The 27,091-nt window shown below is 40.7% G+C and overlaps 1 protein-coding gene across 1 annotated transcript in view; it reads right to left on the bottom strand.

Annotated features, from left to right (window-relative positions):
* The window catches only part of LOC122093950 (molybdopterin biosynthesis protein CNX1), a 58,085-nt gene continuing 30,994 nt past the window's right edge, over positions 1 to 27,091 (bottom strand). Inside the window, exons 12-13 of the mRNA XM_042664515.1 lie at positions 1,576 to 1,632; positions 1 to 598 (exon numbers count right to left, since the gene is read on the bottom strand). Coding sequence (XP_042520449.1) covers positions 389 to 598; positions 1,576 to 1,632 — 267 coding nt within the window. The 3' untranslated portion in view covers positions 1 to 388. The remainder of the gene's footprint in view (positions 599 to 1,575; positions 1,633 to 27,091) is intronic.

Genomic DNA, 27,091 nt, shown 5'->3' on the forward strand with positions numbered 1-27,091 from the left:
TGAACCAAATAGTTGAGATGGTGGTAAGTTATATTATTGAGATGAGGAAATAAAATTTGTCACATGGGAAACCCAATGCATGACTTATCTATCCAACAGTCATATTGAATAGATCAATCCACATATAGAAGAAATAGCTTCCAACTGGCCACCTTTCTAGGCTTCTTATTGAAGCGAGATGGTGAAGATTCCAAAAAACCCTTGCACCCCAACTCTCTTTGCCTTCTTGAAACCAGTTTCCAGAAGCCCCTCAGACCCTTACCCAAACATGCCTACGAAATTTATTAGTTTTCTCGCAGAGGCTTCTATAAACACATCACCCTATATTTTCACACAATGTGGTGTCTCAATGAGTACCACCAAAGCAAAATATCCAAAAATTTCAATGTCAACATGTACAGCTAGGTCCTGAGCCCCCAGAAGCCAACTTGTAACTTTTTTCCCAAGTATCGACAGCCTCTGCCTGTGCATGGGGTACATGACGAGGATGCTTCTCTCTCTTGTCTCCCCTTACCTGCTTCAGTGCATGTTTCAAGGCGGGCATCAATGCTTCCATGCATTCGACAACAGCATTTGGATTCCCTGGCATATTAATGATCTGAAATGCAAATGAAACAAAAAATAGGTACGGAAAATAATCAGCAACAAAAGTAGGCTCCATTGTACAATGCAGAACATTACCATACTACCTGATGAGGGTTAATGGATGATGCTGGTGTGGTTAAGTTTATCAAAAATGGCTTCCTGAAGCTGAAAGAAAATATGACGCCGGACTGGCAAAGATCATTCATTGGGCTGCTGTTTGGGTTATGACCAGTCCACTTAAATTAGACATCATGAAACATCAGGATTGAGGGATAAAAGAGTAAGGTATTTTTAGATTTATGGTGTGTACATTTCAAAGCAAGTTATAGTAATAGCTTTTACTACAACTAACTTCAGATAAAACATATCGTCTTCTACCTCTCAAACATTTACAAACTTTTCAAATGTTCTGTTTCTGGCATGACAACCCCAGAAGGCTTCATGGTGTGCAGGCTATAACTGACAGATGGCAATTCTTTCAGAGCTCAAATTCAGTGGACATTCTCCGTTATCACATATATAGTTATAGGTTAATCTTCAGACCAGTCTGATTTCTCTGTTTGAGATTAGTCAGTAGTGTTTTGGGCAGTCAGGATAGTAGTTGTTAGAAAAAAAAAAACAAGGGGCAGCGCCCATATAAGGTTACACAGTTGAGCTGGGTCGCCAAAATTTGATGTGGCCTATTTAGAATATTAGCCAAAATTTGATATGTGGCCTATTTAGAATATCCCCTGCATAGTTAACGTATCAAATGGCCAGAATGATCAAATCAGTCTACGTGGTAGAAAATTAGCTGGCATGCCAGAAACCATTTTGGGGTTGGCAGTGCATTAGGTTAATATCCAAGTAACAAATCTACTAAAAATAAGCGGACGTTTGCAATATAGTTTTCCATGGTTAGATATCGTTTTTTAATTTAAAAAGGAAGATGTAATCAAATTTCACTATAAGCTACGAGAGCAGAATACGGGGGTGAAATTTCGGACTTACCAATGTTGATCCTCTTATTCCAGCTGCAGACCTCGAGAGCATAGCAAATGGTGTCACCTATTTTCAGAAATAGAAAAGGCTTCAGTCAAGAAATGATATATTGCTAAACACATCTCATATCGAAAAACACACATCCAGACTCGAAAGGAAGAGTTGAGGATTGTGGACACTTCGATCGCAGCCATAAACATTTATATGCATATGCACCACATGGAATGACAGAAGCATGCATATAAAGATGAAAAATTATATCAATGTGGAAGACCCATAGATAACAAATTGATGAACAGATAATATATTACGCAAATCACACAACATAAGCAGGTAAACCACGTGTCGAAAATATACACAACTACCCATCAGGAAAAAAAAAAAATACTCAAATTTGATCCAGAATAAATGATGCACAATTGCCTTTAGGATATGGTGCGGTCCCAGGTTGAATAACCGTGACTGTGAATCACTGTGGGGCACCCAAGTAATAAACGGCACAACAATTGAAAGGAAGGCACTTTTTTATTTTAAGAACATTCCATCACCTTAAGAGTAACCAATGAAAATGACTAAGTTATAAACATAATTTTGAAAGAGGTTCTGTTATGGAATTATAAGTTGGAATGGGTTAAAACAGGAATAACATATAAACAAGCATGTAAAAGATTCAATGGTAATTTCAGAGCTTCCTCTTTCTTCAACTTAATGACAAAGCATAAGAAAACCAGCGGAGACCCTAGCTGGTTTCAAAGGATCAGCAAACCCAATGGGAGTCCTCTCTAACTGAAACTTTGGGGGTAGGTTCATTACTCTTAAGTCATACTGAAAGCAACCAATATCTGACCCAATAATCAAATGCAGAATTAGATACAGATCTGAAACTTGACCAAACGGAATAATGAGGCCAGCTCTAAAATCTGGTTTGTGTATCAAGACTCAGCACAGTTCCAGATCTAGTTTTCTGGAGTTCTGTTCCCCATGGAAGAGTAGTTTATGCCCTAGGTTTTAAACCAAATCAGGGAGGATTATCGAATCAAAGGGCACGTCAGTTCGGTTGGTTGTATCAGTGACAGCAGAAAATTGATAATGTGCCAAGGAAGGAAGGATGAACAGAAAAAAGAAAGAAGAATAAGATGTACCTGAGAGGAAAACTCAGATTTGCAAGGAATAAGGAAAAAGGAACAATTGCAGCTCCATAGCTGTGAGAGGTAAACCAAACTCGAGCTTTATTCTCAAATCTGATTCAATCACCAAACCACATCTAAAAAAGAAGCAAAATTCCTATAAAATAGAAACTGACTCCAATAAGGAAACATGAACCAGATCTCCTGTTCTCCTACACATATCTATCTTCCCTAATATAAACTAAATTACAATGGAGATTACAAAAAGAACCCTATATAAGCCAACCAATCATACAACTGCCTCAGCTCTCCAACCCTTAAAAGAACTCGACTCTATCAAGTTAGGCCCCGAACTCAAGATGCCCATGTAGTTCTCTTGACGTTAGGGTGGCACATATCATAGGGAAGATGGTCAGACAGCAACACCATGAGTGGGGAGGGTAAACTAATATGTCCATGGTTGTATAAAAATGAGGTCACTTGTCTTGCACTCTCAAGCACACTTCGAACTAAAGATTTCCCTGTGTCCCTTCACATAAGGTCAATGCAGTGGGCTGCACATGTGGTTTAAAATAGGTGTTAACTGCTGTTGTTCATCAGTCTCTCTACTACTCGTGACCATCATTACATGGGCAATGTAATGGGAAACATTCTCTATCTCCACATCTTGAATCACCTTTTAACAACACACACACGCACATATATATATATATTTTGCATCCTTCCTTTCTCTGAATGCATCCACTGACTTAAGGAACACAATCTTACCATCAAATTATACCATGAAATTGATGGACTGTCTAGTAGGTTCAGTCCAACCATCACACATAATGGTGACACCTACTTTGGCCATGCACCCTTAAGGGTCAGTATATACTCCTCTAGCAGAACTACTTTGATATAGTGTCAGTAACTTTACCCTGCCAATCAGACCACACATGCTCCAAATATATGCCTATTACTAGAGTCCTGAAAAGTGTAGGACTGTCCAGTATATCAACAACAACATACTCATCTATGAGGGGTGGGGCTCCCCTCATACCTTGTGCTCTTCGGTAGGGAAACTCCATTTGCTTATGTTTGTTCCTACTCGGCGCATCAAAACCACTACCAGCACCCTAGTGCAGCTGCTCTAGAGGAACCAACTCCTTTCCATATCTCTCTTAACGTACCCTGCTCCTGCATATGTGTAACTTGGCTTGCTACCCTAGGAAGTTGAATCTGTCTTGCCTCTGCCTGTCTCCACATCAACAGGAATGAAATCTTCATCACTATATGAATCATAATCATAGCCTGCTGGATTTCTCTTCACCACTACCTCATCAAACTCTTGCCTTCAGCTTATAAATAAAACCACCTTTGTATTCCTCCCTTTATGAGGGCAGCCATAGCCTTTTACGCCTCACAAGGGACCCTAGGGCATTTGGCTACATCCCCATACCACTTGCCAGATGCCACTTCAATCCAGTGGCTCCACCTCCCATGATAGTTGCATTGCGATTTATTTTTATCATTTCTATCGGTTAAACCATGCGCCCAAGCTTCCACATTTTGTCTCCCCCCATCTCCTCCTTGAGCAACCATGATGTAATCTTCTTTCATTGTTGCAACAAAAAATGCTACATTGTTAACATTTCTACATAAATTAAAACTCCTATGACAACAATAAAGCTCTTATATCTACTGGTCTGGGATTTTTGGGCTCCCTACTGTTATCTCTTCTAAGATTGAGTCCCTTATGTCATCTTTTCTTTAGAAGGGTAAGGATAGCACTAACTTTCTTCATCCTTTGAGTTGGGCCAAGGTTTGTTTTCCCAAGAAGGAGGGAGGTTTGGGTCTTCGTAGAGTTAAAGATGCCAATATTTTTGGTATTGTTAAACTTAACTGAAAAGTGGCTTAAAAAACGAAGAGCATTTGGGTAGATTGGGTCCATTCAAGATACATCAAAAGTGAGTCTATTTGAACCAACACATACTCTGCAGATGTCTCCTGGGCATGGAGGAAAATATTGAAATACCGCTACCTTGTCTCTGATCATATCAAATCTTCCATTGATGATGGTTCTAACACTTATCTTTGGCTTGATAATTGGCACCTTGATGGGATTCTAATTGTTAAATACGGTGATAGAATTAGATATGATATGGGATCGGATAGGTTGGCTACGGTGTCTTCCATTCTTCGAGATGGCGTCTAGGACCCTGGTCCTGGTACTTCAAATGCTTTGGTTGAGATAGGAAACAAATTACCAAGTATTAAGTTAAGACCTAGGGGTAGTGGCGACATAATCTAGTGGATGGCTAATTCCTCTTGTTGCTTTACCTCAATCTCTGCTTGGAATTTGGTTCCTTTTATTGCCCCACTTGTCCCTGTTGGGTCTCGATTGACACTGAGAGGGGGGGTGAATCAGTGTGCCAAATATTTTTTCATTTTTCAGCTGTACCCCTAATGTGGCAATCACTATTTGCACTTCAATAACACAGTCTACTGATTCTGCCCAGAGCTGCTATCTATACTACTGACCATTCTTACTGTTGCACGAAATTTACTCGCATAACCTGTATTGCTGCCCAGAGCTGTCTCATAAACCTCACACGGTAATCACTGTCACATACATACACAGTTGTATGCACATCCACACTGCACCACCAAGTGGTCAGGTCTATCAGATGTACACACCCATTCTGCAGCCAAGCACTCCAATCCACAATACAAATACAAGCATTCACATCCACAACACAAGAAATACGTGCTTCGGCCAGTTGCCTACATGCAAGGAGTAATGCCCACAGTCGGGCTCGGTATTTACTCAATACTAATTATGACTGCACCCATAGCCAAGGGAACAGATTCCCAGTTTCCACCAATGACATACAATGGCTAGGTCTTCACCCTAGTTTTCTCATAATGATATGAGATACTGCACCCACGACAAAAAGGTTTAGGTAGTTGTAACTACCAAGGAACACACAGCCCTTGTGTCCAGCACCCACTGAACACAAAAAAAAAATAAATAAATAAAGTTGGGCTTATAACAATGCCCTATAGTGAAGCACTCATACCTGCAAATTTCCCCCCAAATAGACTACAACTATCACTTAGGCATTTTATCAAACATCTTGCCTACAATGATTTATAATAATGGAAATTTGGCAAAAGTGAGGTTACCTTGGCAACGAGTAACCGTCGGTGATGCAATAATATCGATCTCCACTTGATGCGGACTATAATCACGTTGTCTCGGTGCTGCCAATGCTTCAACCCCGGTTGGCACTTGGGTTTCTTGAGGCAACTTGCAAGAACCAAATTCTAGGTTCTTGTTCTTCTTCTTTCTTTTCTCCTTGTCTTTACTTTCATATAGCAACAATTGCATTCACTTCTTCATACGGTATCAGAATGTGACGAAAGCAAATGCACTGGACTAGGTAAATTACAATCTATCTTTTTCATGAACCAATCTTCCAAAAATGTAATTTTCAATACCGAAAATGCCCCCGAGCATAAATAAGCCAATTTTTCCAGTTTGACCCAGAAACCCGCACCACCTATTAATGATGTATTAAACCACTCCATGCATACCAAGCGGCTCTGTTATCTCATCGGTGACACTGGACACTGCCATGTCATCATTTTCATCCATGTCACCCAAACTGGCCACGTCATCACCGCCACATGGCCAGGTTGCCAACAAGGACAACCATAAAACAACAGTCCCATGGTACAAAATTGTTTAGTTCTCCTCTTCTATTCCAAGGCATTCATTCTCAATCTAGAGAGCTATGACCAATTGTCTTCCCACTCAAGACTTTCTTATGCATAGAAATATTTCTATCCCTACTTGTTGCCTATGTTGGAATTCATTTGAAAGCCTTGACCAGTTGTTTTTTGATTGTCCTTTCTTTAAGTCGGTTTAGGGAAGCATTCTTCACAAGCTTTGGTCAAGTCCTAGAATTATTCTTCCATTTGAAAGAGAATGGAAATGGATTTTAAATGCTTTTAATCGTAAAACCCATAGTGATCATTTTGGCAAGTTGGCGTTCAGTGCAACATTATATCATATTTGGTGGGAAAGGAACAAAAGAAGATGGGCTACCAATTCTCGTTCACTGGAGCAGATTAGGGATGCTATTACTTTTGATGTGAGGAATAAAATTCTTCATGATTTTGTCGTTTGTCCGGATACAAATAGAAATCGGTTCCTGGCTTCTTCGTGGGACCTTCCTCTCTTATCTCCTCCCCCTTAGATTAGGCATCTTCTTGGAACCTTCCTCACTTCTATCCCCCTCCCCCCATTTTCTTGTATCATACTCTTTTTCTATTGTTTCTCCCCCTCCCCCTTTTTCTATTGTATCCCTCCCTTCTTTGCTTGTTTTTTCCCTCCACCCTTTTCATTGTACCCCTCCCTTCTTTGGCTTGTTTGTCCCCACCCCTTTGGGTTTGTCCCCTCTCTTAGGGGTTTGAGGCCCATCTCTTCAGCACTTGGTAGGGTTTTCACCCTCACCCTGCTTTATTTGTTTTTCTTTCCTGCTTTAATATATTTTTCATTCACCCAAAAAAAAAAAAGCTATTTCCTAATTTTAATTAACTCATATTTTTTTAGCTTTTTTTTTTTTTTTTTTTAATAATAATATCCTTGTTAATGAAAATTTAAGTATGGAACAACATAGATCACCATTTTCAGTTGAAAATACAAAAGCTACAATTATAAAAAGTTTCATGATTTTTCAAACCAAAACAGAATATTTTTCTTATTTTCGTCAATTTTTTATTTTCTAATTTCATTAAAAAAAAAAAAAAAAAAAAAAAAAAGCCTGAAAAAAAAAAAACACGACACTGAAGTCATAGATTCGCCAACGGTGTAACAAATATAAAATTGTGCCCAACCAATGTATGCTTTTTTTTTCTTTTGAAAAAATCAATTTCCTATACCAGAAAATTTAAATGAAAAAAGTAAAGTCTGATTCTGTGAAGTTGTAGATCATTCTATGATATCAAACATGTAAAAATTTGTAGCCCAAAAGTGTACCAAAGTTTGAAGCTTTAATGAATCTCGCTCAAATGTAGCAAATCATAGTTGAAGATGTGTTGTAGACTTGTAGTAGTCTCCAATACGTTGTTCCATCAGGATTTTTAGGTCATTTTGCCAAAAAAAAAAACTAGGGTTTCCAACAAAATCCCCTTTCTCCCCAACAAAACGACTAAGACCAATAAATTTCGACCCATTTCGAACAACTTGTTTATTTTAAACAAAAGCATGATACAAAATATTCCTTTGAAACTGAAACTTTGACCAAAATTTAAGTCAAAACATTATATACCTGTAAGGGGTTGAGTTGACACATGTTTTGCTTCACCCGATGTCAATGTTGGGTTCTGGTTATCACCGGGGGGGGGGGGGGATGAATCAATGTACCACATTCCTTTTCTTTTTCCAATTGTACCCCTGACGTGGAAATTATTGTTGGCACTTTAACAGATATACACAATCAATCGATGTTGGCCAGAGCTACTATGTATGCTATTGACAATTCTTATTGTTGCACAAAGCTCAATCATACAATCTATACTGCAGCTCTCACAAAGCCTACATTGTACTATCTCATACAAACATTAGTATGCACATCCACATTTTAACCACCAAGTGGCCAGGTCTACCAGATGTGCACACACACCTTGCAAACAAGCACTTTAATGCCCAGTACAAGCATGCATAACCACAACATAAGAAATATGTGCATGCTTCGGCCAGTTGCCTACATGCATGGAGTAATGTCCACTATCGGGCTCATGATCTACTAAATACTAATTATGATTGCACCTACATTCAGGGAACACATTCTCAGTTTCCATCCTTAACATACAAAGGCTAGGTCTTCACCCCCTGTTTTCCCAGAATAATTTGAGAGGCCACACCCACGACAAATAGGTTTAAGTTGTGGTAACTACAAAAATAATACAATATCCCTGTGTCCAACACCCACTAGACACCAATTACAAAATGAAGTTGGGCTTATATTAATGCCTACAATGATGCACATGCTAGCAATAGGTCCTCTATATCAAAATCCTATACCTAGCATACATACATGTATGTACAATTGTACATATGAAAATAAATGCAGGGTTAGGAGATGCTTACAACACTTGTCTGAGATACCCGGCAATGTTCAGAGAAGTCACTAAGACGTTTTGGAGATGCCTCGAGTTCACAGGAATTCCAAGAATGGCAACAACCCAAAACTGTCAATGAACTTGAACCTCCTTGGTAGTAGTGGTTTCCCCAATCACTCTCTTGCTTGCTTCCCTCTCTTTCCTTCTCTTCCCTTTCTTTTTCTTTCTCTTCTCTTTTCTTCTTCCGCTCTACTTTCTTTCAAAGGGAACACCTTGAATCATCCATGGACTTCATACTTCAAGGAGGCTTCAATGGAGCCTATGAATATCAAGCAAGGTAGGTGAGTAAGGTGGATGCATCAAAGTATTTGAACCACCTCCTTCTGCAATTCCACACTTCCATCTCTCCTTTCTTTTCTCTTTCTTCTCTTTTTCCCTCTTTCTTTTCTTACTTCAAAAACACATTGATGGAGCATCAATGGACATAACCACCATATCCAAACTCCATTAATGGAGCTTAAATAACATTCTCTTGAAGTTGAAATAGCATTCAATGCACACACAAGAGGGTCGAGCACCTTTCTACTTCAATGAAATGGGGGGAACACAAACCCTAACTCTCTCTCTCTCTCTCTTCTTCTTCTTCCCTATTCTTCCTCTTTTCTCTTCTATTTCTTGGCTACCATCATTGGAGCTTGCTGCCTTGACTTCCAGCAGCTCCCTAATAGAGGCTATGAACTCAAGTGCAAGTGGTTTTATGTATTTCCATCAAACCCAAAGCCTTCATAGACCTTCAACTCCACTTTCAGGCAGCCTTTGCGACAATCCTCTTCATTTTTCTTCTTTTTTTTTTTTGCTTCACACATGTAGAGCTCAAAAAATGGAGATACCTCCAACTTGAATCACCCCAAAACGGATTCCAAACGAAAGAGATATGCTGTTTTGAAGTTGGACCAACCATATACTTAGAAATAGAATCTTGGACCAATTTATAATTGTTGTAATAATGAGTTTTATAAGTTTTAGGGAAAGTGTCAGTTACGAAACGGACCCTAAGGGGTTTAATGGTCTTTGTAATTCTCTAAAACCTTCTTTCCATTGTTATAAATAAAGAGGGCTGGTGTCATATTAGACACAGGTCATTACCCCATTCAACATGGTATCCGAAACCCTAAGGGCCTCCTCTTTTCCAACTCTTTGCCTCTTTCTCATTTCTCTCTCTCTCCCAGCGCCTCCCTCCATCTCTCTTCATCTGCTTCTCTCTCATGGTGGAAGCTTCTTAAACCACCAATAGGGTTCTTAGCCTCCACCCATTCTTCCCTTAGGTTCACTCTCTTCTACAATGATTTGAGAGACCCATAACCTTTTTTTTCATTACTTTTTCAAGGTTTTCTCCCTGAGAACGTTTTTTTATTGCCGAGATGCTTTTTCCCTGCTTGAGGCTCCGATCGTCTTTATGTTTGTTGCGATTGGTGCGTCTTATCCTTATGGTGGTATATACAGAGTACTTTCGTTTGAGATCTCTGTTCTAGAGCTATCCCCAAAATCGTTTTCTCAGGGTTTTACCCTTTATCGATTTTTGGGTTTTCTAGCTTTTCTAGTTATTTTGGTGCGTTCTCTATCTCCGGCTAGTGTCTCTTCTATTTGCACAGCCCCTTTGAGTAGCAACCATGTCTACCATCTCATCTGCTTCTACTAGCGGAGACACCACGGCTCTTCCTACCTTTCCTCCATGTGCTATCAAGCTTGATGGCACAAACTACCTTATGTGGTTACGCTCGGTCTACAACTCCATCAAGTCTCGTGGCTATTACTGATACCTCATTGGAACCACGAAGTGTTCAACCATCAATACTTAGATTGACAAGTGGGAGTGTGCCAACTCTCTGGTTATGGCCTTCCTTGTCAACTCCATGTTGCTACAACTTTTGCATGGCTATCTCCTCCTTGACTCCGCTGCGAAGATCTAGAAGTCTGTCAAGGATATCTATTCCCAAGCAGGGAATGATGCTCAGGTCTTCGAGCTTTGCCAGAAGATTTGTGATCTGAGGCAGAGAGGACTCACTTTGTCACAGTACTACTATGAGTTGCAATCACTATGGATTGAGTTGGATTTTTATGAGGAGTATTCTCCTGCCACCGCTGAAGATGTCGCCAATTTTCAGAAGCGAGAGGACAAAATCAAGGTCTATGACTTTCTGGAAGGTCTGAATGTGCAGTTTAATCAGTTAGTCCTAGGTTTTGAGTCGTGACCCCTTTCCTACCTTGGAACAAGCCTATGCTGTGACCCAACTTGAGGACAGTTGACGTACCACTATGCTTCTATAGAAAGCTGCCACTCCTATTGAGAGATCTGCACTTGTTTCTCGCACTCAGTCCCTTAGTGCGGCCCCACAGTCTGGTGACTCCTCTACTAAGACTCCAGTGAAGTGCGATTACTGTGGGAAGGAGCGTCACACCAAGGACCACTACTGGAAACTTCATAGTCGTCATGCTGACATGGTTCGAAATCTCGCCAAAATTTCAACGAAATTTCAGAATTTCAGTTTTTTTTTTTTTTTTTTTTTTTACCAAAACAAAAGTAGGTACGAAATAAGGGTTGTACAAAATTTGGATGGAAATTTTGGTACCGTTTCGGAATCTCGCCGAAACGGTACAAACCAAGGGTTATAAATACCCCATTTCATCGAGACAGAATCGTGTTTCAATGGTTTCGGTTCAAGGACCCTATTTTGAAGGAAAAACACTCCTTCCATCCGCTAATTAGCCACATCATCACACTCCTTGACTTCCATTGGACTCCTACAAGAAAATCTATACATTCAAAACTTAGGGAAGGCAAAGTTCTTTCTCTAAAGCCTTTTTTTTTTTTTTTTTTTTTGAAATAGTGCATAAATACTTGTTAGATGCTTGTAGATTTTTTATATGTTAGATATTAGAGGCCGATCCATGACCTCACAGAGTCAATTTTTTTTTGGTACATAATTTTTTTTTCCTGGTTTAAAAATTCATTTTCCATTAATATAAATTTTTACTTTTTATGATAAATATTGCTTTGATGGTTGTCAACCATATATATGTTAGTCACCCATAGCTGTTCTATGACTCCATTAGAGTGAAATTTTTTGCTAACCGGTAATTATTTATTTTAATTTTCGAAAAATATGAAAAATAGATTAATAATTGCAAAATAATTTTAAAAATAGGGAAAATTTTCTGTTTTGATTTTAAAAATAAAAGAAAAATAGGAGATTAATATTAAAGTGTTTTGGAGCGTACTATATGCTTGTTATGTTATAACATCTTTGATTTTGTTATATTATGTCATTAAAATATTTTCTAAAATTGATTAAAAAGTAATTTTATGTAAGAATAAAATATAAGCAGCTACCATATACTTGTAAGTTAAAAATGGCATTCTCTTTTCTATGCATCAACATCAGAGTGACATAAAATGGCTAGAGGAGGCGATGAGAAAGGCGGGAGAAGAGGGAGAGGAGGTGGGAGACATGATAGTAGTCGTGATAGCGGAGAGATTTTATGGAAACACGGAGAGCCGATTGATGGCGATAAGAGGCATATAAAATGCAACTACTGTCATAAGAGGTTTATGGGTGGTTGGGCCACAAGACTTGAGCAATATCTGATTGAAAATTCCTCAGATGTGGCTAGATGCAAAGAAGTGCCTAATCATATTGCCAAGGCCATAGCTGAAGACATGAAGGGGGAATAAGAGAAAAGCGGCAAAGGAGAAGACAAGGTTAGAGTTTGAGGAAACACTATATGCTTCTGTGCATCAATATAATGATGATAGTGATGATGACATTGATGACCCGGTGTATGTGCTTGATGACATAGAAACTGAGCAAAAGGCTAGAGATTGGCGACAGGTGTAAGCATCGAGCCGACAAAGTCTTCATGAGGAGACAAAGGCGTAGACATGAAGGAGCTGGTCCATCTAGAGTAGGAGGTAGTGGATCTTCATAGATCCCTTTGCCCTTTAGGAGATCACAGAGTACAAAGGCAGCCCCACCTTCACCTCCCACCTCGTGTGAACCCCGTTCTACAACAGGATCCTCGTGCATACAGGAAAAAAGGTAGTAAGCAGCGTAAGATAAAGGGGATGTGGGGAGACATGAAGGCTTATGTTGGGGAGGTTGTGTCTAAGTGGATGTTATTTCATAGCATCCCAGCAAACGCCACCACAGGTCCCTATTACTAGCCGATGCTTGATGCTGTGGCTGAGGCCGGTCCAAGGATAAAGGGGCCGATTGCATACAAGGTGATGAATATATATTTGCCTAAGGAGAAGGCTGAGTTGAAAACATATACTGATGGGTTAAAAGTTATGTGGAAGAGCTATAGGGTAACCATAATGTGTGATGGTTGGACAAGGCTCACGAGAAAGTCCATCATCAATTTTATGGTTTATTGTGATGGTAGAACCATTTTCTTGAAGTCTATTGATGCATCCAAGGAAAGAAAGGATGCAAAATATATTTACAAGCTTTTGAAGGATGTTGTGGAAGAAGTTGGGATACAAAATGTTATTCAGATTGTGATTGACAATGGAAGTAACTGCAAGAATGCCGGAATTAAAATGATGAACAACCCTAGATTCCAACTCTTCTGGACTCCTTGTGCAGCACACTGCATTGACCTAATGTTGAAGGACATGGGGAAACTGAAAATTGTGCAAACTATGGTTGAAAGGGCTAGGCAAGTGAGCACATTTGTCTATAATCATGGTTTTCATTGAACCTATTGAGGGAGAAGTGCGGGGTGACTTGGTCAAGCCCGGTCTCACAAGATTTGCTACCAACTATATTGCACTCCAGAGTTTTGAATCCAAGAAAGTTGGTCTTCGATCCATGTTCGCATCTAAGGAGTGGTTTGGTTGGAAGGAAGCAGGATCAACTGATGGTAGGGAGGCACAGGCAACCATTTCATCAGAGGAGTTTTGGACACAATTGAGTAAAGTGGTTAAAATCTTGGCACCAATTGTTGGCGTGTTGAAGTTGGTGGATTCTGCTTTCAAACCCACCTTGCTAAGCCTGTGGGCTGCTATTGCAATGATGAAGGAAAATGTCTATGTTACCAACCCACGTGGAATTAGGAAATTTATGGAAGATTGTTGGGAGCGTTAGCTTTCACATCCGTTGCATAAGGCTGGTAACAAAGTTGAAGACATTCATTTGTGATATAAAAATGCATTAATGTTCACATTGATAATAATATGTTTTGTCACATTTCAGCATACTATTTAAACCCTAGGTATCAGTACAACAAGAGACTTGCATTGGATCCGGATCTTCCAGAAGTAGTGAAGCAGGTGGTGGCCAAGTTACAATTAAACCCCGATCTACAAGCCAAAGCCAATACTAAGGCTGGTTTTGTACTACTATTACTATTATACTATAGGAGTCTAAATTTCAGTACAATGATTGTTAACTAGATTTGTAAATTTGTTATAGACAAAAGAATTCAATGATGCATTAGGCAGCTTCGGGGCTCCCGCCGCATATGCGGGTCGTACGAATACTGACCCTGGTATGAAATCTAAATTTTAGTATGTTACTTATACAAGTGTTAAGTGTTTTGGAACATAATCTTTTACACTTGTTGTAACTTATAATGCAACTGAATGGTGGGTGTTGTATGGGTGTTCGTCTCCAGAATTGAGGAAGATTGCCATCAAAGTACTCTCCCAGACATGTTCTGCATCTGGTTGTGAGAGAAATTGGAGCACATTTTCAGTCATCCATTCGAAGAGGCAGAATCGACTGGATTTAGAACGTCTAAATGACTAGGTGTATGTGCATTATAATATGAGACTGAGGATGCAACACATACGCATGGGTCAAGATAATGATAGGGGCCAAATCGAGCTGGCTGATGTTTTCTAGATCGACTCAGATGATGAGGATCCTCTAGTGGACTGGGTGGGGGATACAAGCGAGCCGTTGATGGATCAGCCGGGAGGTAGGCCGAACCCATATCTAGTGCGAGAGATGGCAGTCAATGTTGATGATTATATGGCTACAGATGGCAGGATACATTCACAGACCCTTCGACCATTCGAGTCTGCACTTGGTAGGGATGATGATGATGACGAAGATGAGTGGTCCATTTCATCGGGTGGTCGTACCCACACCCAGACTCAGACACAACCACATACACAAAAATATGGTGATGGCGATGGTGATGGAGATGGAGGTGATGAAGAGGGTGATGATGGTGGCAACAGTGATGGTGATGACGATGATGATGGTGATGGGGGAGGTGGTCGTGATAGATTTGAAGGAGTTCAAGAGCAGTATAAGCAGGCCGATCCACAATCAGAGCCGGTGCGATTCACTGGGGAGAGTCAGTTTGAGTCTGCCACACAAGATTCTAATCATGATACACGTCCATCAGGTGGAGGGAGTAGTTCAGGTTATAATAGAGGGCCTCATTGCCGATTCGGTAAAGGCAACGAGATTTTATGGGCATTGATAGTCTATCTAATTCTATTGGCAGAATGAGTTTGAGTGGAGGGGATAGTCATCCGGATAGTGAGTAGGGGGAGTGGGCAGTGGCATGTCCCATCATTTACTGGAGGGAGCACCTGGTCGCAGTATCATGGACCTTATGGTCAATTCACTGGGATGGGGCATACATCTGGTTCATCCATTCTTAGTAGTATACTATGGCTCCCAGACCCAGTCACATGGTAGTGGTTTTGTGGATAGTTTATTCTCATACCTAGCCAACCTGTACACGTTACCGGAATCATCAGTTGACAGTAATTCAATGAGGGGTTCTTCTTCATACTATGGTGGTGATACGTACCCTCGGATAGGTTACCTTCAGTATGTATATAACTCAATCTTTTTGGCAGCTGTGGAGGACTACCTTCGATTCTTCTCTCAGATTATAACGTGGCATACATTTGTGGTGCAGTTAAAGGAAAATGCACGTCAACTCCATCGTACTAAGCATGGAATCTAGCTAGGCCGTCATAGTTCTTTCCAGTAGATAGTAGATCCTATAGTCATTATGATTGCTGTTGTAATGTTGTGTAAGTCACATCCTGAGTGTTTGACTTTAGTTAGGACTTGTGGATTAGGGAGTCGCATAGTATACTACTCCAATACTCTAAATATTAGCTAATTAATGTTGATGTATGTTCAATTATGGCTTAAATACATTATTTATTTGTTTTACTATCATATTATATCTTGTTCTAGCAATGAAGTAGGTACAATTTCCAGAACAGCTCGACGGTTGCTGCCAAACAAAGGTACAACTCTAAAATAATATCATGTTCTAATATTTCTGCATTTTTATCTTCTTAGCATGTTTATTAACCTTAAAATAGGCTACCCACCAAGTTTCAGGTCAAAATACCACCGTTTGACATCGAAACAGCTAACCAAAACAAAAAAAAATACATAATTTTGGCCGAAATCTTGCCAAAATTTTGGTATTTCGGTGGTCATAAACCCACCAAAATACCGAAACGAGACGAGATCTCGAACCTTACCAGCTGATACACCTGAAAAAGGGTAAGGGAAGGGTCGTGCTGGTACTTCTAGGCAGGTCAACCATACTGAGAGCCCTAACTCTGACTCTGCTCTTAGCTCCTCAGTAGCCTTGCTATCATTTGACGAGCTTAACCCTCCGGTGCCTCTTGACACGTCCAGACTCTCTTGTATCTGCCACTGCGAGCTCTGCTCATTCCACCCCTTCTGGGTCAGGTATCTCCTTTTGCGGCCATACTATGTTTGTCCCTTCTAACCCTTGGATTATAGACTCTGGGGCTTCCAATCATATGACAGGCTGTTTGTCTCTTTTTTCACAATACACTACTTGTCCTGGTAATGGTAAGGTCAAATTGACTAATAAGACTTATTCCACTATTTTGGGGAAGGGCTCTGTTGGCTCAAGGGGTGTCAATCCTGAGCCCGCACCTATAGGCCCGACCGAGCCCAACTCGCTTAAAGCCCGATATGAACCAGCCCATTTAATAAAAACCCGACACGTTTATTAAACGGGCGTTTACAATGCAGACTACTAGCCCGTCGGGTGCCCGATCGGCCCGACTTGTTTAAGAAGCCCAATTGAACCGAGCAATTTAGCCCGACCGACCCGAACCCTTTAAAATTACCTAAATATCTATTTTACCACTACTAATACAAAATAATAGTAAAGATTTTATAATAAAAAATCTATGATAGATGATGTTCAACACGGTATTCCATCCAACTTTGTAATAAAATAAAATAGAGTCTTTTGAGATGTTTTAATAGGGAGTGTATGAAGGGCAGACAATTCTTATGGAGAACAATCACTTTGGTACTTGTCATAATCTCTTTTCTTCTTTTATTTTTTCTTTTTTGTAAGAAACAACCATGATCTCATATATGATTATATGTGGAGAGTTTTTTGGTGATTTTACTATGTTCAAATGGAAGATTTCTAAACATTTAATCCACTTAAAAAAGGATTTTAGGGGGAGCACATTTAAACTTAAGTAGGTTCGTAGCCCGTTTAAAGCCTGTTTAAGGTAGCCCTATTAAAGCCCGACACCGACTGGCCTGATTACAAACCGTACCATGCCCCCCAAACCTAGGCCCGTTTAAGTAAATGGGCGATCACGGTGCAAAGGTTTCACACCTCTAGGTTGTACCCCCTCTTTATCCCTTTCTACTGTATTGCATGTTCTCTCTTTTCCTATTAACCTTTTGTCCATTAGTAGTCTTACTTCCAGTCTTAATTACAAAGTCATTTTTTTCCCATCTCATTGTGTTTTTCAAGATCTAATGACAGGGGCAACGATTGGCTCTGATAGGGTACGTAGTGGTCTGTATCTGCTTGATGATGACTCGGCGTTAGTCTCTGGTCATGCTCTTTAGACATCTTCTACGTCACCTCCCATCTCTAAGTTACCATAGTGGCATCATCGGTTGGGACATACCCCTTGGGAACTTTAGCTAGAGTTTTTCCTTCTTTCAAAATTTTTTTGTGAGACATGTGTTTTGGCAAAACAAAATCGAATCACTTATTCTGCTTCTGGAAATAAAAGTGCCACTCCTTTTTCATTGATACATTCCAATATTTGGGGTCCATCCTGCTATGTGTCTATCAATGGTTATCGGTGGTTTGTCTCTTTTATTGATTGTCATTCCCAGACTACTTGGGTTAAATGATGCGAACCAAGGGTGAGACCTTCTATTGCTTTCAGCAGTTTTACCACATGGTTCAGACTCAATTCGGTGCTACCACTAAGATCCTTCGAAGCGATAATGGCAAGGAATACTTTGAAGGGTCCTTTCAAGCTTACCTTTCCGATCATGGGATGATTCACCAGACTAGTGTGGATACTCCGGCTCAGAATGGGGTTTCTGAGAGGAAGAATCGCCACCTTTGTGAAGTAGTACGCTCTCTTATGTTTGAGATGCATGTTCCTCCCCATTATTGGAGCGACGCAATTCTCATTGTTGCCTTTCTTATCAATCGAATGCCTTCTCGGGTCCATGCCTTCCGCTCCCCTCTGGATCTTCTCCAAGGTTCCACTACTTTTCCTGTTCCTCCTAAGGTATTCACTAGTGTTAGTTATGCTCGCGATCATCATCCTCATGAAAAGTTTGATCCTCATGATCTCCGATGCATTTTTCTGGGGTATGCTCCTACTAAAAAAGGTTATCGGTGTTTTTATCCTCCTCGATGTTGGCTTGTGACTATGGATGTTGTCTTTCACGAATCTGCATCATACTACACTGCGACACCTCTTCAGGGGAGTCTCCTTCTATTGTGGAAGATGTGCTGCTGTCTCTTGAAATTGGTATCCCCACTAGTATCCCGTTTCAGGGGGAGAGTGACACTCCTACTACTACTACTGCGCCTCGGCTAGAGATACATGTATATAGTTACAGAGAGTAGACTGAGACCACTACACCTCCAACATCTACCCCACCGTACCAGTCGTCTCCTCTTGAGCATGATCTTGTCCCCTTAGTCTTCTTCTGTTAATCAATCTCTTGAGTTGCCTATTGCTGTTCGTAAAGGCATTAGGTCTTGTACTTTTCATCCTATTGCTAAAACTATTTCTTATGACTCACTCTCTCCTTCCTACTATAGTTTTGTGTCTTCTCTTTCCTCTATGTCCATTCCTCATACCTGGTAAGAAGCGAGCAGGCAGCTATGGTTGAAGAGATACAGGCTCTAAAGAAGAATAACACATGGGATCTGGTGTGTCTTCCCTCACAAAAGAAGACAATTGGGTGCAAATGGGTCTTCATAATAAAACAGAAGTCTGTATCACTTTTATTCAGGGAAACAAAAAATAATTTGTATTGTCTAAAATGCCCTTCATTTCCATTGACCAAATGGAATCGCTATAATTTTTCCCTATAATTTTGCCATCTGACTCGGAATTGCACAATCCATTTGCGTTTCAAAGAAGACTCGATGAAATACAATATTCACCGATAGACCAAAATCCATCTCAGCTGATAGACCCTCCGAAAATTCCTACAAAGCTGTTGTCAATGTGGAAACCTATGAAATCAATGCTTCCATTTCACGCTGCCCATACCTGACGCATTTGATGCACCAGAACACTTCCAAACACCATAAAACAATATGTTGCATTATTTTATAATCCCATAAGTTTCACCACAATGTTGGAACAGGTAAAATAACTGAAATACTCCCGAACCTTGCACTGGCCATAAATCTCTCATTTGACATTGAATCAATACAATTCTAAATGGGTTGGAAAGAGTATGACGTAGTGTACAACATTTCAGAAGGACCGGCGGTCTAAATATTAATCTTGCCTAACCAAATTACTCCCGAACTCGAAAATCCACCACATGCACCATTGCCATACCCACTACACTCAATACAACCTCTAATACTCAATTACGCACGGCCCTATCATCAAAATGACTATGCTGCCACTTCATCACCTCTGGACACCTAATTACATTGTGAGCATATACAACTGAAGAATTGGTTAATTGTGACTTGTGCATTAATGAGCACAATCCTCTCTTCTATAAAACCTTAGAGGGCTTAAGGGTTCGTTTAGATATAACTCCTAAACTCATTATCACAATAACTCATTATTCAACACTCCCCCTCAAGTTGGTGCATGGATATCGTATATACCCAACTTGGACAAAATTGAATAAAAAGATTTACTACTAAGTCCCATTATGAGAAATTTGCTACCTAATCTTCACTCCACACAAAAGGAATACAAATAAGGCCTTGCTCCAACTTCTCCTTGATAAAATGCCTATCAATCTCCACATGTTTGGTACGGTTATGCTGAACAAGATTGTGTGCAATGCTGATGGCTGACTTATTGTCACTGTATAACAACATTGGCACAAGAATGGACACATCCAGATCATTAAAAATACCCTGCAACCAAAATAGTTCACATATCCCATGTGTCATTGCCTAGAACTCGGCCTCTGCACTAAATCGAGCCACAACTGATTGCTTCTTACCATGTAACCAAATTACCACCAACAAATGTAAAATAGTCAGTAGTAGAACAATGATCATCTAAAAAACCTGCCCAATCAGCATCTATAACGCCCCAGCCCCATTAACATTGCACAATATTATCCTCTTTGACCCATGGGCCTCAAGGCTTTAAAATACGTTGTGTCATGTTAAGGAGGCTAGAGGTTATTAACTAGCCCCAATAATCTCTCCCTAGGCAATGTGGGACTAAAGTTTGTAGACCCTTACTGATCTCCCAAGCCCCCTGGTACTTGTTGTATTCTTGGGTCATCACACCTCACCGATCTCCCAAGCGGGTCTGGTACTTGCCGTATTCTTGGGTCATCACAGCATCAGTATATACCTCAATCCTCATATAATCTGTTGGAGAGAATAAATGCCGTTTCTTGGGGCAATCTTCAAGTACCTAAGGATATGGTGCACAACATCCATATGCGAGGAATAGGGATCATGTATGTTTAGACTCACAAAACTAACTGCATGAGCTATGTCTACTCTTGTGTGAGATAGATGAGTCTTCCAACCAGCCTTTGATACCGACCTTTATCAATAGGTTCACCTTCCTTGCTCATAAGATGAGAGTTAGCCTCAATAGGAGTATCCAAAGGTTTACATCCTAACATACCAGTCTCTGAGAGGTCCTTGGTATATTTCTCTAAGAGAGAACAATGTCGTTGGTAGATTATGCCACCTCAATGCCAAGAAAGTATTTCAGCCTTCCCAAGCAAGGATTAAAGTATCGGTATCAGTCGCTATTAAGTTTGTCTCGAATTCTTGACCCGTTTTGAAGATTGACCCGCTCCGACATATTTTGGTGACGACCCAAATGGGAAGTTTTCTGAGATCTGTGATGAAAGCAGATGGGTTGGGCCGATAGCCCCCGTGGTATGGTTCGACCGAATTGACCGCGACCCGAATTGGTCGACCCGGGACTTGGAGTATATAATGTACTGTTGTCTTGTTGAGAAAGTCATTATATTTTGGAGGTTTTTTGAGCTAGGGTTTCAGGGCGAGTTTTCTCGTTGCTGCTTGGGTGTAATCTCTTCTGCATAGTGAAACATCTTCTTTGCCCGAGGACATAGCACACCACATTGGTATGTGAACCTCGTTAAATCTTTGTGTTGTGTGATCTGTCTTCGTTTATTTTCATATTTCTTGGTGTTTTCCCTAACAGTTGCCGTATCGGTCGGCTAAAATTAAGATACGTATCAGAGATACGCTAAGATATGCTAAAGACCAAGGATTAAAGTATCGGTGCCGGTCATCGTATCGGTTGGCTAAATTTGAGATACATATTGGAGGGGTATCGTATCGCATGTTCCCTGGTCCTTAATCTCAAACTCTGTACCAAGATAGGTCTTGAGCTTCAAGATTTCAGCTGTATCATCGTCATTAACGACAATATCATCATCTACGTACACTATCAGCACAACAATCTGATCACCCACCCTCTTAATGAATAGAGTATAATCAGCATTACTCTGAGTGAAACCGACTGCTATCATGGCCTTGTGGAACCGACCAAACCATGCCCTAGGAGACTACTTCAATCCATACAAAACCCTCTTCAGTCTACACACTTTGCCTTGGGTTTTTAAACTAGAGTAGCCTGGTGGAATATCCATCTACACTTCCTCTGTTAGCTCTCCATGAAGAAATGCATTCTTAACATCCAATTGTTGTAGTTCCCAACCTCGGTTTACTGCACAGGAGATGATAACTCGAACTGTGTTCATTTTGGCAACAGGAGCAAAGGTCTCCTGGTAATCCACAATCCTATTAGTATTGTGCTTGACCGTGAACACTCATTTGCCTACCAGGTCCTATGTGTTATTCTTGTGAAGAGCTCTCATCTCCTCAGTCATTGCCTTTTACCATCTTGGTTCTGCATTTATCTGCCATGTTTTAAGAATAGAAATAGAGGACAAGGATGACACAAACGCATGTTATGATGGAGTAGGGCATTATATGACACAACATTGGAAATAGGGTTCTGAGTACAAGTCCTATTACTTTTTCTATGAGCAATAAGAACATCAAGAGACTGATCAAAAGGGGTTAATTTATACCTGTGAGAGAAGACTCAGGGTCAAAGTGCAATGGAGTAGCAATGGTAGTGTGAGGGGTAGTGTCAGTTCTCCTGTTCTTGCGAGAGAACACTTGTATCACTGGACCGTCCTGTGTTTTCATCTGAACCTGTGGGCTCCCTCTGAATAGGGATCACTTTCTGCTGAACCTGTGGCTCCCCCTGAATGGAAACCTCTTGCTCTTGAATCGATGGCTCCCCTTGAATGGGAACCTTTTGACCAGTAGTCATCTCTCCAATATCCCTCTGAGTTTCCCCTCATCCATAGGGAGAAATAAAAGATTGTCAAAGGTAAGAATCTGTATCACCTCTTCACTCCCAGAAGCCTCCCCCCAAAGAGGTTAGTAGGTCTCTGTCTCATACATCGAAGCAAAGAGCCATCGAGAAGGAGCATGATAGCACATGTATCCCTTCTAAAGAGTGGGAGAGTAGCCAACAAAAATACACCTGAGACCACGACGGTCAAGCTTGCCAAGAATCTAATTATTATGAACAAAGCCAGTCACTTAAGGTGGAACGACAAATGTACGAGACCCAGATAACAAGTCAATGGGACTCTGAAACCACAGCATACGGGAAGGCATCCTATTGATGACAAATGCAGCAGTAAGAACAACCTCACTCCAAAAAGAAGCAGGCACCTGCATCTCAAACATCACGGAGCGAGCAACTTCAAGGAGGTGTTGATTTTTACGTTATGCTACCCCATTCTGCTCTGGGATAACCACACAGCAAGTTTGCTGGATGATTCCATGATCAACCAAGTAGGATTGAAAGGAACCATCCATATATTCCAAGCCATTGTCAGAACGTAAGGTCTTGATCTTAGCATCAAACTGAGTCCTAACCATGCAATGAAATTCCATGAAGTACTTAAATACCTCACTCATGATGCAATAAATAAATCCAAGTAGCACAAGTATCACAATCAATAAAAGAAACAAACCATCTGTAGCCAGAAACAGAGACACGATAGGCGGGGCCCCAAACATCAGAATGAATCAAAGCAATAGGAATGGTGCTTCTATTATCAGAAATAGGATAAGCATTTCGAGTTTGTTTCGCCAAAACACATGCATCACTGGTCCATAATACAATGTCTAGCTAAAGTAGGAAATAATCTAGATAAAGTGCCCCCATGGGGAGTGACCCAGATAACAATGCCAACCCAAAAGCTCCGAGAGTGCTAATTCAAAAGATGTGTAAAGAGCTCGTGAAGGACTAGTGTCCAGGTAATAGAGACCACCAGTCATTCTACCATTGACAATCGTTGCCCCCATCACCAAGTCCTGAAACATATAGTGAGTAGGAAAGAAAGTGACTTTACAGTTCAAATCTTTAGTAATACTACCAATAAACAATAAATTGGTAGAAAACTAAGGACATGTAGCACAGAGGAGAAAGATATAAAGGGAGAGTACTGAATAGAACCCGATCTAACAATAGGTGAAAGGGAACCATCAACAACACAAACTTTGGTATTACCTAAGGGCAATAGGTAGAAAAAAATGTGTGCAAACTAGTCATGTGATCAGTAGCCCCAGAGTCGATTATCCAAGCTTGGGCTGAGCGAGAGGTAGTGATGTCTTGTAGAGAGGAGGTAGGAGGATCCCATTTGAGTCAGCATAAGACGGAGCATAGCCATCTCGTCAGTAGAGCACGATCCTGTAGTAATATAACTATCAGAATCGACTATAGCCTCAGATTGATTTGCCTGAGTGTTCTTCCCACGACCTTAATTATGCCCACAAGAGTTGGTGGGGCGCCCATGGATCCTTCAACAAGTCTCCCTGGTGTGATGCTCCTTGCCACAGTAGTCACATTTAATAATTGGTTTGCCATTAGAGGATGTGTTAGCAGTTCGTGAACCAATACTAGTAGCATAGACCAAAGTAGAACGATCCTGAGAAATAGGTTGTAGCATCTCAGATCGACGTTGCTCCTCAACCTGAATCAAGGAATAAGCCTCTTTAAGGGTAGGTGAGGGATCACAATTAAGCATATTGGCCCTAATCTGATCAAATTCCACAGTGAGAAGTAAAAAAAATATGAACACGTAGCTACTCCTCACACTTCTTAAAGCCTACAACATCAGTCTCACAAACAGGTTGATAGGTCTCATAATAATCATTCTCATTCTACATCCCCTGTCGATCAGAGTAGTATTGACAAACAAAAAGCTCCTTTTTATCTTTCTGAGTAACCGTATGAACTTTCTTTCTCAATTCAAAACATCAGGCATGCTTGCCCACCAGGGAATAAGTAGCTTTTACGGATTTCCAGATCTTAGCAACAGAATCAAGCAACAAGTATGTCCTAGCACTAGAAGGGGGCATAGAGTTGATAAGGTAAGACATTACCATCTAATTGGTAGTGTCCCATTTGTCCTGAGCAAAACCAGTAGTAGTAGGGCGTACTAAATCACTTGTGAGAAATCCGACAGAACCACGACCAACAATCGACAAGTAGTAAGACCGAGACCAGATCAAATAGTTGCGCCCATCCAACTTGATGGAGCTAGTAGGGAAGAGAGGGTAGCCCCTTTTGGTTAATTGATGTAGCAGAATCTTCAAACGCCATGGGTGTTGATCCAACGAACAATCACAAAAGAAGACACCAATCCAGATCTAACCAAGCATAGGAGTCTGGATCAAGAACACTGCCAAGCAAGAGCCCCCGGTAGGAGAACACTCACCACCAAGGGAGAAACTTGAAAGAAGGCAAAAGAGAGGAGCCACTAGAGAGGCAGCGAATGTGTAGGTGGCGGTTAGGTTTAGGGGTAGGGTTAGTTGTAGGTTTAGGGTGTAAGGTGTAGGGTTAAGGCTAGGGTTTAGAGGGGCATAAGGAGGGGCAGTGAGGGTTTTAGGGTAGGCACAACAAGAAGAGAGAGAAAGGGTGGCAGTGGTTGATGGTGCAAGAGAGGAGAGGGGCGGTGGTTGATGGCGCAAGAGAGAAGGGGGGCATTGAGGGTGGTGAAGAAAGGAGGCGGTGGTGGCGGATGGCACAAAAGAGAGAAGGGGCAGCAGCTATGGAAGGGTGGCGATCGCAATTGGGCAGCAGCAATGGGAGGGCGGCAGTGTGTAATGGTGCAAGGGGGAGATGGAGTTTAGGGTTTGGGAGAAACTTGCTCTGATAAAATGAAGAATTGGGGAATTGTGATTTGTGCATTAATAAGCACAATCCTCTCTTATTTATAATGAAATAAAACCCTAACAGGGCTTAAGGGTCCGTTTGGATATAACCCCTAAAACCCGTTATTACAATAACTCATTATTCAACAACAACTAACTAGATACCCCTCGATAATGCCAATCATCAATGAAAGCACCAGAAACCCCTTCACAACAACATCCTCATGACCATGAATCATGTATCATGTGAATTTACCAGAATAGCCATACAGGTTGTACTTGTTATTCTTGATACTCTGCCATTTTTGATACTCTGATACTTTGCTTGACCATCTCTGCCAGGTCACTGTGATCGTTGCCATGTCGCTCTGCCAGTTGTATAGCTCTAACGACTCACCAGACTGTATTGTGCTGACAACAATGACAACAACATGCACAGTGCATACAACCGTCAAAACAAAAAAATTTCGTGAAATCTCGCTCCTTGGTTAGACCACGCAGGAATATGTACAGTTGAAAAGAGCTAGCAACAAGGCATCTTATGACCTAAACCGACCAACGTCTGTGTATAAGGGTGCAAAGGCTTTTTAAGTTCAAGTTTCACCTATTTCATTGCTTTCTTATGCTGATGTAACTGTGCTATAATAATAGAAGGTATAACCAGCAACCAAATTCCTATGGGTTAGGGTTTCAAAAGTTGCACTCAGGAGCATAACCTTGGAGGCTAAAAATTATTACAACTCATTGTTGGCTTTTTAAAATATTAGGTTCAGGCTTGAGTTATCCCTTGAACTGACCCCATCCATCCAGGTTCTGACTACATAGAAAAGCAGCTATAGAGAAATAGACTATAGATACAAAGACATAAGCTTGGCATGTCTGTCCTGTGAGGCTGCAATTTGGTGGCCAAGTGGTCCTCAAGGACACCAGCTCACATGTCAAGTTTCAGCACAAACAAATTTTACCAAAGGACCACCGAAAGATTAAATGGACCACCAAAGGGGAGCATGGACATACATGGAACGGTATGTCATAACATGGAAGGGTAAATGATTGAATTTGAGTCTAAAAGTTGACACATAGCCAATCCCAACCAATTTCCAGGATATCCAATGGTCAAAATTGCCGCATGATCCTCATACATGGCACAATTAGATGAGCCACCAGCCAACCATTATATATATATATATATATTAAAAGGGGAACAATGCATGAGCAATAATATAGAAAACACATGTACTAGCACAAATTAATTTAATACATATCCTTTTTTCTTTTTCTTTTTTTCTCTTTTTGGGATAGGCAACATAATTTATCTACGCTTTAGCATTGGCTCCGACGCTGAAATATTGACAGAGCTTGCTGCCTGCTTTGTAACCTAAGCGGTATAGCTAACTAAGCTTACTCATCAAGGGCTGAACTGTTCTAGTTCTTGAGCATCAGCCTTACAGCGGGTGGCTAGGCAAGCTATCCTATGTAACAGCACAGTACTAAAGGAAGGATTTTAAATATATCAATCCAAAATGAGTAAATGCCCACCCACCCCC

This window comes from Macadamia integrifolia, chromosome 11, assembly GCF_013358625.1.
Source record: "Macadamia integrifolia cultivar HAES 741 chromosome 11, SCU_Mint_v3, whole genome shotgun sequence".
NCBI lineage: Eukaryota > Viridiplantae > Streptophyta > Magnoliopsida > Proteales > Proteaceae > Macadamia > Macadamia integrifolia.